Source organism: Myxocyprinus asiaticus, chromosome 5, assembly GCF_019703515.2.
Source record: "Myxocyprinus asiaticus isolate MX2 ecotype Aquarium Trade chromosome 5, UBuf_Myxa_2, whole genome shotgun sequence".
Taxonomy (NCBI): domain Eukaryota; kingdom Metazoa; phylum Chordata; class Actinopteri; order Cypriniformes; family Catostomidae; genus Myxocyprinus; species Myxocyprinus asiaticus.
In genome coordinates, this window is record NC_059348.1 from 26873065 (window position 1) to 26889613 (window position 16549).

At 39.5% G+C, this 16549-nt stretch overlaps 2 protein-coding genes across 3 annotated transcripts in view; one reads left to right on the top strand and one right to left on the bottom strand.

Moving 5' to 3' along the window:
• LOC127440281 (UPF0415 protein C7orf25 homolog) overlaps positions 1–16549 on the top strand; it is a 340920-nt gene that overhangs the window by 168251 nt on the left and 156120 nt on the right. The window lies entirely within an intron of this gene.
• Positions 115–16549, bottom strand: part of LOC127440284 (CTD small phosphatase-like protein) — a 39715-nt gene continuing 23280 nt past the window's right edge. Inside the window, exons 3-8 of one of the 2 annotated variants that reach the window (XM_051696770.1) lie at positions 14821–14853; positions 12854–12955; positions 8863–8919; positions 7923–8015; positions 6829–7014; positions 115–3105 (exon numbers count right to left, since the gene is read on the bottom strand). In XM_051696770.1, the coding sequence (XP_051552730.1) occupies positions 2980–3105; positions 6829–7014; positions 7923–8015; positions 8863–8919; positions 12854–12955; positions 14821–14853 (597 nt within the window). In that variant the 3' untranslated portion in view covers positions 115–2979. The remainder of the gene's footprint in view (positions 3106–6828; positions 7015–7922; positions 8016–8862; positions 8920–12853; positions 12956–14820; positions 14854–16549) is intronic. The other variant, XM_051696771.1, reaches the window with a different exon arrangement.

A 16549-nucleotide genomic window follows, 5' to 3' on the forward strand; every position in this document is an offset into this window, starting at 1 on the left:
TTGGTTATAATTATTGCAACCAAATAAGGTTATAATAAACAATTATTTACCCATTTCTAAAATGTACAATCTACAGATCTACAATCTCTCAGAATATGGGACACCATTCAAAACTATTTCAAACATCTTGCTTTTATAATGATTATACATTGTCTTTATGAACTCATCGAAACTACAGATTTTTTTTTGTACTTGCTCACACAGCATGACCATTTTAAATGAAGACAAAAAGGTGATTAAAAATGTTGGAAAACATAAGATGATATTTTACATAAAATTGTAATGTTTATAAAAAAGGTGAAATTAAAGGAAACATGAAGATCTAAGAATTCTGGATTATTTTTGTACACTGCAGTATGACAAATAAAAGTCATTTTCTTTTTATAAAAAGGTGCTTTAATATAACATGTCAGAGTCCGGAAGAAAATTTGCGACAACCATGAATCAATTCAACTTGAAATATAATCCAAACATCAGCACTGTACAGCCTCTCCGAACTGATTTCAAACCCGAGTAAATCCAATTACTGTTTAAAGTTTCTATATGGCTTACTGCAAAAATATCAACAAAGAAAATAAGGCAGATTCTCAAATGGATGTGTCGGCTTGAGAAATTTAAGTGACATCACGAAAACAATGTGTATTGAAACAGAACCTGACAGTTTAGAAGTGAAAAACACATGGAGATCAAAAGGAAAATACAACAACCGTGACCAAAACCAACTGTTTCAACTTAGATCACCTGCAGTCTATTGTGTCATAAAAGAGTGAATGTGAAACGTATTGTGTTTTACAAAACCAAGCATATTTTCCAACACTACCAATCAAGTACTTCAAAGCCAATTATCTGGGTAGTTTTGAGGTGTTAATCTTCAGCAAACTGTCAATAGAAGGAGAGACTGTACAGCACTCAAACAAGCAAAAAACAGCAGCTGCGGGATAACATAAGTGTATATATCTCTCAAATACTGACAGAAGACCATAAAGGCAAGAATGAATCACTCTCTGTTGCCTGCTGTGGAGCAGGATAAAGAGAGAAGGAGAGAGGTAGATGATGAAATACTGAAAAAAGTGGACAAAAGTGAAACAAATGACAACTCGTAGTGAATAAACTATGATGTGGCAGACTCTGGGCAGAGAGAGGTTATTGCCTGCTCAGCAGCAGAACGGGAAACGCCGCTGCTGCTCCTCTCATCTTAGGCACTGTGGTGATGGAGAGTCTGCACAGCTTGCACAGAACACTGCTTTCATCAACACTATCTCAAGAGGAGAAATGGTTCAATCAAACCATTTTGATGAAGGCCCGACAAACTTAAATAGGGATAGCTTAAATAATGATAGCTCACCCAAAAATGAAAATTCTGTCAGCATTCACATGTTGTCCCGAACCTGGATGACTTTCTTTCTTCCATGGAATGCAAAAGAAGATGCTAGGCAGAATGTTAGCCTCAGTCACCATTCACTTTTATTGTATTTAAACAAGATGCAATGGAATTGAATGGTGACTTAGGCCAACATTCTGCCTAACATCTCCTTTTGCATTCCATGGAGAGAAGAAAGTCATCAGGGTTTGGAATAACATGAATGTGTGAGTAAATGATGACAGAATTTGTATTTTTGGGTGAACTATCCCCTTAAATGTGTTCATTGTGAGCTGCTCTAGGACAAGCTGCACAGTCTCTTTTCCCTTGGCTGGTACTGTTAGTACCTTATAGGGAGGTCTTTTGTAGTGTAATCTACAGTGGTAGCAGCAGGGTATGTATGTCTAAAAAAAGCTGAAACAAATTAAAATCTTATAAGTCTTGTAAGAATGAAGGACCAATTTCCAATAATGCACAAATGAGATTTTTTTTTTTTTTTAAATGATGAAAAGGGATACATTTGCAATTGTGCATCCTGACGTCTATAAAGGACACTTCCCCTTAGGAATAATACAAAAGGTGGAACGACTGCAGTGTCTACACTATTTCGCCAGAGGCATTCAGATCAAGTTTAAAGAAATACTTATGACTAAAACTCTATCTTGTATAGTCACTGGGCAACTTGTCTAGGTGAATATTGAAATGTCCAGACATTTGTTCTGCACGTGATACATCAATTAAAGCACCAATATTAGCCGTAAAATTAAATTCAGTCAGGCCTGTTCGCTGAGAAGAAAAAGTAACTTCAGCAGGAAAATGGCATCAGATTGGGAGACGATTGGCACAATACAATCTTCACTTTAAGATTGTTTCTACTAGTCTGCTTAGCAAGGGAGTTGGCAAGAGAGGCCATAGTGTACAAGAAGAGTAACCTGACAAATGCAAATGCATTCCTTTGCTCTTAGAAAACAAAAGTAAACATATACAAGTTTAGATAGAACCAATATTAGAATCGTTCTTAATAATGGCACAAGCTAAAGCAAAATGAAAAGGAGAAAAAAAAACGCACAACAAGAATAAAGATGGAGACATGTACCCGGCTTTATATAATTAAAAATCTCTGGCCTCTTTAACAGTGCTTTTATAAAAAGAGTCTGACCTGCTTCCATTTTAAAGCACATCATTCTTGTAAAGATTAGGCTCTCTGGAAATATGTTGTGTACAAAATGCTATTTTCCCCCATAAAAATGACATTCAAAAAAGGCACTTTGTTGGGGTGGAGAGGAAACCCCACAGTCCTTTAACCCTACAGATTTTTACCTGCATAGCAACACCTCAAAAAATGGTTCAGACTTGAATATTTTCATTTGAAAATATTCATTGGCATTTACAGAGTCATTTTTTTTGGTTTCTCATAAGCACTTTTCAAAAGAGAAATATTTGAGTGTCATTTAAATGTTAAAAGTCAGTTTATTTCACTGTATGTCCTGGATGATGTCATGTTCCTGTACTGTGAGGTGAGGACTGGTGGCAGCTGCAGTCTGGAGGAGAGGAGCTGCTCCTCTGATTTCCACCGGAGGACTCCACTGGCCCCTCATCAGGTGGTGCAGCTCAGCCTGCTACCTGCCCCTCAGGTTCTGCAGCACTCCGTACACGTCCTCCTCTTTGCTCAGTCCCTCAAAGAAAGGCAGCAGGTCTAGGAGCTCTGTGTCAGTCATGTCATCAAACCACGACTGCACTGGCACCTACACAACACACACACAGTTATCCAAGGCTCCAAACTGTGAAAAGAACGATCTTGTGCTGCTCAATTAATCTGAAATGTAGGGAGATTACGATTAAGGCTGACACAATAAATGAAATGCTGTAATCGGCAGTTTTCACGATTAGTTAAAGTTGACACCTGTTACGTCTAAAGTGGGTCGCACACCGGACGAGAAGCGCCATGCCGTGTTGCGGCTAGGACACGGCACAAGTATCAAACAGAGAGCATGTCGATGCGGTTCAGGTTGCAGACAGAACACACAAAAGTTACCAAGCTTTATCCCTTGTTCAAGAATGAAGAATGCTAAAGTAAATAATCTATGTCCTTTGATAATGATTTGGGTTGAATTTAATGGAAAATATACAAGTTGCGCTCCGTGGCATGGCTGAAATAGGATCAGCCTCCGGAGTCATAGCTGGGTGCCACCGACAGACACCGAGTGGCGGCAGCGGTGTGCGTACCTTCATTGAAAACAGTTCTTTTGAATTTTAGAACGCGCCATATCGTCTGCCAGACACGTCCGGTATGCGGCCCCCTTAAGGTTTCTATTTACTACATGTTTTTGCAGCGGTTGAGTATTTAAATCCCATGTAATGATAAAACAGAAATGGTGAATCAGATGCTTACATTAGTCCAATCAGTAATGACAACCAATCCAAAAGTTTTAAACAGTCATACAACAATAGATAGCGCAAGTACAACCACCCACACGTGCATTGCCCTGGCATGAAAATTACACTAAGAATTAGCACTCTCACGAAAACTGGATAAGACGCAGTGCACGGTCACAGCACATAGTGCACCACCTAGCGTAGTCATGAAAATAGAGCCTTAATAACATTTTCTGCTCAACACATTCCATGTTTCTTACACATATACTCACCGAGCACTTTATTAGGTACAGTTGAAGTCAGAAGTTCACATACACTTTAGCTAAATTCTGTACATTTAAACTCAGTTTTTCACAATTCCTGACATTTAATCACAGAAAAAGTTCCCTGTCATTTAATCGTAGAAAACATTCCCTGTTTTAGGTCAGTTAGGATCACTACTTTATTTTAAGAATGTGAAATTTCAGAATAATAGTAGAGAGAATGATTTATTTCAGCTTTTTTTTTTTTTTCATCACATTCCCAGTGGGTCAGAATGTTACATAATTTTTTTTAGTATTTGGTAGCATTGCCTTTAAATTGTTTAACTTGGGTCAAACGTTTTGGGTAGCCTTCCAGAAGCTTCTCACAATAAGTTGCTGGAATTTTGGCCCAATTCCTCCAGACAGAACTGGATTGGCTTTTTTATGGTGGTTTTGGGGCATTGGCTTCTTCCTTGCTGAGCAGCCTTTCAGGTTATGTCGATATAGGACTCGTCTTACTGTGGATATAGATACTTGTCTACATGTTTCCTCCAGCATCTTCACAAGGACCTTTGCTGTTGTTCTGGGATTTATTTGCACTTTTCGCACCAAAGTACGTTCATCTCTAGAAGGCAGAATGCATCTCCTTCCTGAGCGGTATGATGGCTGTGTGGTTTATGGGGTTTATACTTGCATACTATTGTTTGTACAAACGAACATAGTTCCTTAAAGCGTTTGGAAATTGCTCCTAAGGATGAACCAGACTTCAATTTTCTGGAATTTTACAAGATGCTTAAAGGCACAGCTAACTAAATGAATGAAAACTTCTGACCCACTGGAATTGTTATATAGTCAATTAAAAGTTAAACAATCTGTCTGTAAACAATTGTTGGAAAAATTACTTGTGTCATGCATTAAGTAGATTGAGTAGATTGCAAATACTATAGTTTGCAAATATGAAATCTGTGGAGTGGTTCAAATATGAGTTTTAATGACTTCAACCTAAGTGTATGTAAACTTCTGACTTCAACTGTACACCTGCTTAATCATGTGATTATCTAATTAGCCAATCGTATGGAAGCAGTGCAATGCATGAAATCATCAAGACGGGTCAAGAGCTTCAGTTAATGTTCACATCAACCATCAGAATGGGGGAAAATATGTGATCTCAGTGATTTTGACCGTAGCATGATTGTTGGTGCCAGACGGGCTGGTTTGAGTATTTCTGTAACTGCTGATCTCCTGGGATTTTCACACACAACAGTCTCTATAGTTTACTCAGAATGGTGCCAAAAACAAAAAACATTCAGTGAGCGGCAGTTCTGTGGACAGGAACACCTTGTTGATGAGAGAGGTCAACAGAGATTGGACAGACTGATTAGAGCTGAACGAAAGGTAACTCAGATAACCCCTCTGTAATTGTAGTGGACACTATCTGGTTAGAACACATGTAATGGCATAATAAATTGTTTCTATAATAGAAGTAGGCAGAGAGTAACAGTCATGTGATCGGCTAAGCACAAAAAAGCAGGAAAATGTACTGAACAAAATTTGGGGCCAGCGAACAAATAGAACATTATTGTAAAGTGTTACCAATAATTCTTGACAAACACATAGGTATTGCTGACCAGCACAAAACCACCCAAACAGAGCTCAGAAGTTATGAAATCTATTGCCAAAATTTGGGAAGGGATCATTTTGACAAGCTTCACTATTTGGATTGAAATACGATAAACACTGGATAATCTCATATGATGCGCTGCTCAGTGTTTTCCCGCACACAGCGGCTAGATGGCGCCACTAGCTTGTGCATTGCTGACTGAAGCAGTAAATGCAGACGGTTTAAAATGCGGTTTGCTAATCTTTTATTACTAATCATGCAAGGCCATAACGCAATTCAATCTTAATTCAATCCATAATGCTCCACTACCGGATATCATACAAATTTCTTGGAGGTCAACGTTTACGCATTTTAAAGAGATTCATGTCAACATTTTCTTATAATAAGTGATGCTTTTACAATTGTCACTCTGATTTTTCCACATTAATGTGAAAATGACAATGAATAAAAAATGTAATATTACATTTTCTTAGGAGTGCGACCACTCTTCAACAAGTGGCTAGTATTATTTCTGGATTGTGCATTTAAATTAACAAGAGTTTTTACAGATAGTGGTTTCCCAAAAAACTTGTATCCATTTTTATTACATCCGTAACCCAAGTTCATTTCCGATCTATTTCTAATGTCTGGATTGCATCTGCAGGGTTTTATGATTATACATACAAATGGTTCGATATACTGACACTTTATATGTGAAGGTATATTTCACGATTTCACTGTAAATATAAAGTCAGTAACACTAAAATTGCATCTAGCGATTTTTAACCTGTCAGCAACAGTGGCAATGGTTCAAACCCCTTTTCTATACAACCATTTTAATTACCTTAATTAAATAAATAAACCTTACTTCAGTCTTACTTAAGTCTTACTTCATTGAAGTCCTGACGGTGAAAATCAGGAGCCTCCATCTCGTGCGTTCTCATCAAAGTGTATACGTGATGCAGAAGCAGCTGTGAGGTTTGTGAGTGAAGTTGTTCCAAGTGAAGTCTGAATGACACTTGTTTGGGTGAAAAATGCTTATCGAGAAGGCATTGGACAAGACATTGTCGATAACATATTAACCCCTGATGAAATATGACCCCCCCACCCCAATTTTTTTAACGGATTTACACAATTTACGCGAGTCATATTTTTAGGTCGGAAAAATCTGAATTCCGGATTAATCCGGAAGAATCACATCCCTGGAGTAAGCAAACTGTATTAGGGTTTCATTGGTAATCAAAACTCACAGCATTTTCAGGATGAAAAATGTAGGAAGCAGGGGAGTTGTCCAAAATGATGACGTTCCTAAGCTCTCTTCCAAGCCTACTAAGGTCTTTGACGTAGTTCCCTCTGTGGAAAACACAGGATTCCCGGAAGAGTCGTGCCCGAAACACACTCCACTGGTCCAGCAGGTCAGCCACCGGGTCAGCATACTGAAGCAGACACAGATAGAAAAGACACTGAGTCTTAAAATTACAATTCTGAAATGATTCAAGCAGGTCATGCACTCTCTGAACTGTCTTAATCCAGAATCTGTTCTGTGGATTCTTCCAGCTGCTCCCTGCAACAAATATGAATATAAAACACCAAAAAAAGAGAAAAGGCAAGCTGCTAGGGCAAAGTAACACTATTTCCATTCCTATGCAAATGAAAATGTCTACAAAGTGGACTAAGGAAACCTACAAATCACTATTAAATTACAGTCAGATAGATGCCTCTCACTAAGAAAGCTAGCTATTGAAGCAAATGAGATATAATATCCTCGATATAACGGAGACGAAAGCAACCAAGACACATGATCTAAACTACTGAAGGTGGCAAACATTCTGAACAGCTTATGTGTCATTAACAGGTATGTGAACAAAACATCAGGGACATCAGCTACAGTACAAATGAAACTTCACAGCGTACCATAAAAGCTGCCAAACTAAAACAATGCAAGCTTTCAAAGGTGAAGGTAGCAGCGACTGAAACTATAGGGCATGGCTACTGGTACATGGCACGCATTCTGTAACAATCACAGTTGCCATAGAGACACTTACCCATGCATTAGCAGCTAAACAAACGCAGGCCACACAGAGACAGAGAGGGGGGGTCAGATATTAGGAAATGCCTTAAATCATCCAGCAGCACATAAAGAGCTCTGGCAGATAGATCACAATATCATCATATGCTTCACTGTCACCTTTAAAACATTATGACTGTTTGAGCCAGTGAGGTGGCACTGCTTTTGTGTGCAGATTTAAAAGGGGCTGGCAGACTAGTGGTGGACTTGTGTTTTTTGAACTATCCCTATCATTTATCAACATTAAATTAGCGTGGTGCCCAGGGGAGGGCATACCTTGGCTAGACTGGCTGTGAAAAGCACACATTCAAACAGCTCGCCCATTTTCTGCAGGAACTCGTCCACATGAGGTCGTTTGAGCACATAGACCTACAAAGGGAGATAATGAGATTCACAGAACCATTCAAGTTACAAGAGCTGGACATGTAGGCAGACAAAACAATGAGTAGCTATCCACGTAAGGAATAATTTACAGTCAGCCAGTCATCGTCACAAAATCAACAACAACATGGTGATCAGGATCCCGAAGTAAAGTGGAGACATTTTTATTTATCTTATTTTGCCATGACTGTATGCTATCCCGCTTATTACAAAGCAAGTTGTCAAAATAAATAAAAACAATAGACAAGAAATACTGATTTAAGAGAACTCGGAGTATTTAAACATGAATCCAGTGCAGCTATGTAGGAATTCAGTTGACTGGGATAATAGTCAATTATACAGTTTAGGGGGTATTATAGAAAAATATCTGACTGCAGCATATTCTGATTGGTCAATCAGAATAAAGTATATAACTCATTCTAATCACTGATGTAGTCATTCTCTCGATCTTCTGAACCTTGAAAGACAAGAGAACAAAACACTAAGGAACATAAATCTTGCACAGCTTATATCTGCTCCTTGAAGACAGACAGCTGCCACCTAGTGCAAGTAATCATGAATAGGCCAACTAGGACAGAAAGCCTATCCTGGATTACTTGAAAAAGGTAACAGCCACTCAAGTCATGCCGTTTTTTTCACCACTCCATCTAGTAAAGTTCAAATGTCTAGTGTACACTTACATTAAGCACATATAATGGTTTTATAATTACTATAAAGCACTCCAGGGCATTTAGAATTACTACTTTACAACTTCAGACATTTCAACATCTTTATTATCTGATGTCATTCATCAAATATGAATCATGTTTATGCATTATTTCAATCAGTACTGTACCTGATGTACTGTGCCGTCTATCTCCACAGGGACGATGAAATCAGCATTGCTAATGGGCTGCGAGAAAGAAACAATACAACACAAAGGGTTACAACTCAGCCCCAGCTGGGAGACAACATATTTCAAAACATGACACAATGAAAGACCCACAGCTGATAAGCATGATGTCAGCAATCAGAGGGTTTTCAAGGTCCAATAAGAACGGTTTACTAATAATATAAGTTGCATACATGCAACTTAAACAGCAGAGGGCGTACGTGTTCTTGCAACACAAAAGCTTTTGCAACTAAAATTACCAGTCAAGTCTGAGGGAGCAAGGGCACAGCAACTATTAGGGATGAGAAACATTTGGAATTTAAAGCATCTGGTTCTGATTAGATTCTGGTTCCATTAACAATTAAATTTCTAAGTACTTTCCAGGAAGAAATATTTGGGAAATAATAAATGCAATTCTTATTATGGATTAACTGCCCTCAGTAGCCTGTTTCCAAATGATGAGATTATTTCATATTTGAACAGAACAGGTTCTTGCAAAAGGTGTTTACACTGGCTTTTTAATTATTTTCTTAACTAATTTATATATATAAAAACACTAAATAACAACAAAGCATAATGTGTATCTTTAGCTACTTTTTGAGCGTGTTTAAATGCATATTCTTACACCAATTGTGCTCAATAAGCCTACAACGTGTATGGTCATGAAAATGCATTTGATGGCTTTCCTTTATCGGTGAAAGGTCATAAACGGCTTAAGAATAAACCGATCAATATGGGTAGATTTTTTCCCATTACCCCGATTTTGCGTTGTATGTAAACGCCTTTACTGGCGTTCTTACCAGCTTTTCTTATGTACACACATGTTGTGCACATGCCTCTTCATGGTTTGACGTCAAAAACTGAGAAGAATTTGATTTCAAATCTCATGTAACAGTTTTCTTGCTTTGTTGATTTTTTTTAAATAAGCTGATTTTTGGGAGTTAACAGCATTTTGGTATACTGTGCATGTAAAAGGGCTCATTGTCAAATCAACAATGATTCAGTAATTACTCAGATTTAAGCCTCACGAGCTTCAAGTACACATAACACAGTAACAGTTCTTGGTTTATGTTAAACAAGACTAAATAAATGGCTTGCGGTTCAGCAAGTTTTTCAATCACTAAAAAATAAAAACGGCTAATAAGTAATTTGTTTGGGAGGTAGTCCTATATGTTCTGCAGTTTGGATTTTTAAAAAACGACTCAAAAGAGTAATCCATTTGGAATCGGAGTATACTGGTCAGGTTGTATGTTTCGTGCTGCTAAACAAAAAAGAGTGTTGCAGTGCCGCTAAATGGTAGCGCAGAAAACACTGTAAGCGTACTTCAGTACCATGTCCCGTCTTCACATCGTCGAAAGGATGCATGTTTGAGAACCGTTAATGGAACCAAGTCAAGAAAATCATTTGTTTCCGGAGTTTAAAAAAAAAAATTTAACCAGTTCTAAATAAGAACCGGTTCTCAGTTCCCAACCCTAGCAACTGTTATTTTAAGATTGCAAAGACGAAATTGTAGCTGGCCACTTAAAAAGACAAATTTAAGACCAAGCATCCGCAACGAGCAAATGGGCCATCACTTAATCAGGGTTCTAAACTGTGACTAAAACGGGCTAGCCTTCACTCCCCACACGCATCAGTGAGCCTTGGGTGCCCATAACCCTGTCACCGGTTTACCCGTTGTCCTTCCTTGGACCAATTTTGGTAGATACTAACCACTGCATACAGGTATTGTGTCGAAGTCTGTTCCCCCATGTTTCCCCGGTTAGTGTTCCCCGTAGCGCCGTTAAACTTTAAACATAGGGGGAACAGACTTCGACAAAATGGAAACATAGGGGGAACAGACTTCGACAAAGGGGAAATAGGCTTCGACAAAGGGGAAGCATAGGAACAGACTTTGACACAGCCCCGTTTCCCTGGTAAGTGTTCCCCGTAGCACCGTTAAACATTGAACATAGGGGGAACAGACTTCGACATTTAACATTAAACATAGGGGGTAACAGACTTCGACACTAACCTAAGAGGAAACATGGGGGAACAGACTTTGACAGCGGCGTTAAAAATTAAACATGTTTAATGTTTAACTGTGCTATGGGGAACACTAACCAAGGAAACATAGGGGGAACAGACTTCGACACAACACCGGGAACACCCCACAAGACGTGCCATTTTGGAGATGCTCTAACCCAGTCGTCTAGCCATCACAATTTGGCCCTTGTCAAAGTCACTCAGATCCTTACGCTTGCCTATTTTTCCTGCTTCCAACACATGAAATTCAAGAACTGACTGTTCACTTGTGGCCTAATATATCCCACCCCTTGACAGATGCCACTGTAACGAGATAATCGATGTTATTCACTTCACCTGTCAGTGGTTTAAATGTTGTGGTGGGTGTTCTGATAATGGCCCACTCCATGGCACCCCATTTGCCTTCATCGCAGGTCTCAGTCTAAAATAAAGCAAGTGGAGCTTGGAAGATCATATTCCTTCCGAATATCCTCAAATGAGCGCAGACCTGCACTACTGAAGACATCGCCAAAGGTGTGAACTCCCCTAGAGAACCATTGGTAAGAGGTAAATTCCCCCGATTGGAAGTTGCACAGACATCTGATGAAATACAAATTTTTCCCCATTATTTTTTCTACCTTTTCCCATACTTCTATAGAATTACTGATAATGCTCCCATTTCTCAACATAGTACTTCTACATCCCCTACCAGTATAAAGCAAATCTTGTAAGCGATGTGGCCGTACACGTGCTGCTTCTATTGCCCGCCAAGGGACCACAGAATCTTGATCTCTCCATACATGCAATGGACTTATTTGAAAGGCATAATAATAATAGAAATTAAGATTCTTACGATTAAGCATCTTAATCTTAATTAATATTCATGAGACAAGCTGATTATTACATGGCTTCATGACCAGTGTTGCCGTTCTACTCCTCCTACAATATCAGTAGAGATAAATGTGCCCTGACTGAGCATCACAAGAAGCACTGCCTAAATGCACATATAGGCCTGATGTAAATAGGTCACCGTGACGGGGTTCAAGGAATGCATGGGGAGGAGGAAGCTGGGACCGGCTTGACAAAACACGCAGACACACAGCTCCGTGCATCTCTCTCTCCCCGTCTGCCGTGTCTCCTCTCCTTGAATACTCCCACTGCCCCACACTGGAACGCGAGACCAGTGTGGCGCACAGGTGGAACTTGTTCACCACTTATCTTTCCGGCCTCGCTCTGCCCAGATGCCACTCGGCCCCGCCCTGCACGCAACATCCCCTCATCGCCAAACTCAGGCCAGGGAATTCTCCGGCACGCTGTCAACTGGTCCTCAGCTGCACTGCCTCCTGGCGGACGGCAGGGGGCTCTTCCGCTTCCTGGCAGATAGCAGCGGCGAGGACTCCACGACAGCGCATCCTGCCTCCTTCCCGGGTTTCAGCACCAATGTAATGAGGTTCAAGGAATGCATGGGAAGGAGGAAGCTGGGACCGGCTTGAAAAAACATGTAGACACTTATTCTCACTTTAACATAACATAAAACAACTCCACGTGCTACTTCGACATGTCAAACACACACACACACACACACACACACACACACACACACACACACACACACACACACACACACACACACACACACACAGCTCCGTGCTCCCCGTCTGCCACTGTCTCCTCTCCTTAAATACTCCCACCGCCCCTCACTGGAACGCAAGACCGGTGTGGTGCACAGGTGGAACTCGTTCATCACTTATCTTCCCGGTCTCGCTCTGCCCAGACGCCGCTTGGCCCTGCCCTGCTCACCACAGTCACGTTGGGTTAAAGTCTCTGAGGCAGTTACAAAATTTCATTACATCTCTAAGTACAGTAAAGGACACATCTGTAAGCCAATTCATGGTTGCTTATGTTTGGGAAGGAGGAGGATCTGGGGTTATTCCTACAGATATTAATTTATTACCTTAAACGAGCTGTGTACCAGAGTCTCATCCAGGTCTATTACCACACACTTCTTTCCATAGTCATTTATGTTAACCTCTGGGAGGAGGTACTTCTCTGGAGGCTGTAAAAAAGCAAAACAGAGGATTACTGTGATAAACAGAGACAGAGGGAGCAGTTTTACTGTAATGAGTGAGAAATGAGACACAGGAGATTAAGCTGCAACGTGTTATGAGGGAGACCATCACCGTTATCAAGCCAAATGAACAGAGAGATCAACACATTTCCTCTGGAAATTTAAAAGAAAGCTTCTGGCATTTCAGGAAGTGTGTTTCCTGTGCTGTTGCTCACATTCAAGCAGTAACATCCCAGCTCTTTCACAAAGATTCCTCAAACAGGAAGTGGAAAGGATTACGGCCGTGCATGTGGATTAAAGGTTTTTCACACATTAATTAAGAGATGCTGGATGGTTACGGTTAGAGAGTGTGAGAGTGATTTTAGCATTGGTAGCCTGTATGAAATCCCATCACTTTATTTATAAGCTGCGGGTGAATGGTCCCCTCCGTTCATCCAGTTCTATAATCCTCACTGCACTGTCTCAGTTCAAGCAGAGGCAATCTTGTTATAGAGGGAAGCAGTATGCCATCGAGTCTATCTCTTCTAAATCCCTAAGTCTCTTTAATGGGATGACTCAAGCTTAGGAAGGACTACTGGAGCGCAATCATGATCCTGGTCTGAACTGCTGAATGAAAACGGAAATACGATCAAAACACTTGCGGTTTAGCTGGAGGTAAATTCCTGTTCAGTACACAGACAACAATGGGGGTTAAAGCAAAACCTTTATTAGGTGGTTTTTTGAAACAAACAACCTCTACAATCAGAGATGGGCTTGAAGACCTGATGGACCTGAAATCATTAATGAATTGATTGCAAAATCTGACCGTTCCACCAGGACCTAAACAGCCTAGTGGTGAGATTAACAACAGAACAGACACGCTAAACCCTCATCAATTAAAGATTTGCCGGCAATGCCCTGGCCTATTCATTAATCTTTATAAACAGACTTGACTACAATAACAAAATAGTAATAATAAATAGATTATAACGCTTGCATTATCAAATCAGAACAAGTCATCCTGTTTAACACATAAGCGCCCAATTGTAAAAAGCACAGGGGTGAGCACAGCTAACACATGTTGAAACATTAGGCTTTCCAGACGTCTAAGAAGTATAATACACAGTGCATGCAAGCATCTGAAAGGGATCAGTCAAGTGCATCACTCATTTACAAGAGCAGTAATAATCGAGCTACAGCGGGTTTTTCTGTAGTCAAGCTACAGTCTTCATCTGTCTGTCCAAGAATACATGAAACAATCCTTAATCAAATCTTTTAAGTAAGGACATCAGTTTTAGGTAATTCCATTATACATGGATCTGTTTAGGGCTTCAAATAAAGGCTGCTGCTTCAAGCTTTTTGCCGATTTTATTCTTGAAAAAGTTTCCATTTCTTGTTTTCTGTCTGTCCATTTATTTAAGAATGTCCTATGTCTTCAAATGCACCTACATGAAGGTGGTATATTCAGACACCCAAACATTTTTTGTTCTTAGCCTTTGCCATGATACCTCTACCTTGTTTGTGTTGCGTTCAACCTCTGTGTTAAATACACATTATTCATCACCTCTATCTTTGAGAGCATGCAAATACAATGCAAGCCCAATAAGTGGTCCTATTAACTTATACATGCTGGACAAAACTGAGCTACAATCGTTTTATCTAGGTTTTTTAGTCGATTTGGTAAACTGGTATGATTTAAAACGAACTAAAGCATTTACATGAAAAAAGGCAAATATAGTTTTAGTCTGATTGAAATCAAACTTTTAAAGTGCATGTAGACATATTTACTGTCCAAGGTGCTGCTTCATAAGATGATTCGAGTGTATGGCATGCGAGAGCACACAGATAGAGGAAGCGAGAGGAGTCATACATACACTGGGGATAGGGATGACCTCAACCTGGTCACACTGAGACATGAGCGATGACAGAGAGGAAACAAACAGGAGAAGAAATTAGGGGCTGAACACAGGGTAACTGGACAATAAATTCAGACAAATGTGATACAGTCTACACAGAAAGACAGAGAGATGTAATGAATTACATTTAAAGGGATAGTTCCGCCAGAAATTACAATTCTGTCCTTTACTGAGCCTCACGTTGTTCCAAACCCATTTTACTTACAGTTGAAGTCAGAAGTTTACATACACCTTAGCCAAATACATTTAAACGTAGTTTTTCACAATTCCTGACTTTTATTCGTAGAAAACATTCCCTGTCATAGGTCAGTTAGGATCACAACTTTATTTTAAGAATGTGAAATGTCAGAATAATAGTAGAGAGAATTATTTATTCAGCTTTTATTTCTTTCATCACAATCCCAGTGGGTCAGGATTTTACATTCACTAAGTTAACTGTGCCTTTAAGCAGCTTGGAAAATTCCAGAAAATGATATCAAGCCTTTGGGCAATTAGACAATTAGCTTCTGACAGGCTAATTGGAGTCAATTGGAGGTGTACCTGTGGATGTACAGTACTGTGCAAAAGTTTTAGGCACTTAAGCACTTAAAACATTTGTCTTAAGATGGTTATTTATATCTTCAGCTTTAGTGTGTCAATAGGAAAAATACATTTTAGACTCACAAACATTACTTTTGCAAATAGAAAAGATCAGAAGAACAGGGCACTCTGCAAGAGATGGCATTTCCCCCACAGAGCCCCCAACTGAACATCGAGTCAGACAATGAAGATTACATGAAGAGACAGAAGCAATTGAGACAGCCTAAATAGATAGAAGAACTGTGGTGAATTCTCCAAGAAGCTTGGTACATCCTATCTGCCAACAACCCAGAAAAACTCCAGGAGTACCTAAGAGAATTGGGGCTGTTTTAAAGGCAAAGGTGGTCACACCAAATATTGATTTAGCTTTTTTATGTTTATTGGACTTTGTATGATGTTAATTGATAAATGAAAACTATTTATGGCATTATTTCTGAAGACATCTTTACTGTGCAACATTTTTCACAAGTGCCTAAAACTTTTGCACAGTAATGTATTTTAAGGCCTACCTTCAAACTCAGTGCCTCTTAGCTTGACATCATAGGAAAAAATCAAAAGAAATCAGCCAAGACCTCAGAAAATTTTTTTGGACCTCCACAAGTCTGGTTCATCCTTGGGAGCAATTTACAAATGCCTGAAGGTACCACATTCATCTGTACAAACAATAGTACGCAAGTATAAACACCATGGGACCACGCAGCCATCATACTGCTCAGGAAGGAGACACATTCTGTCTCGTAGAGATGAACGTAGTTTGGTGCGAAAAGTGCAAATCAATCCCACAACAACAGCAAAGGACCTTGTGAAGATGCTGGAGGAAACAGGTAGACAAGTATCTATATCCACAGTAAAACAAGTCCTATATCAACATACAATTTTGCTCAAAAGTTTGGATATCATGGCATAAATTGTGAAATTTTGGCATTGATTTTGAAAATATGACTGATCATGCAAAAAAAATATTTTATTTAAGGATAGTGATCATATGAAGCCATTTATTATTATCACATAGTTCTTTGTCTCCTTTTTAAATCATAATGATAACAGAAATCACCCAAATAGCCCTGATCATAAGTTTACATACCCTTGAATATTTGGCCTTGTTACA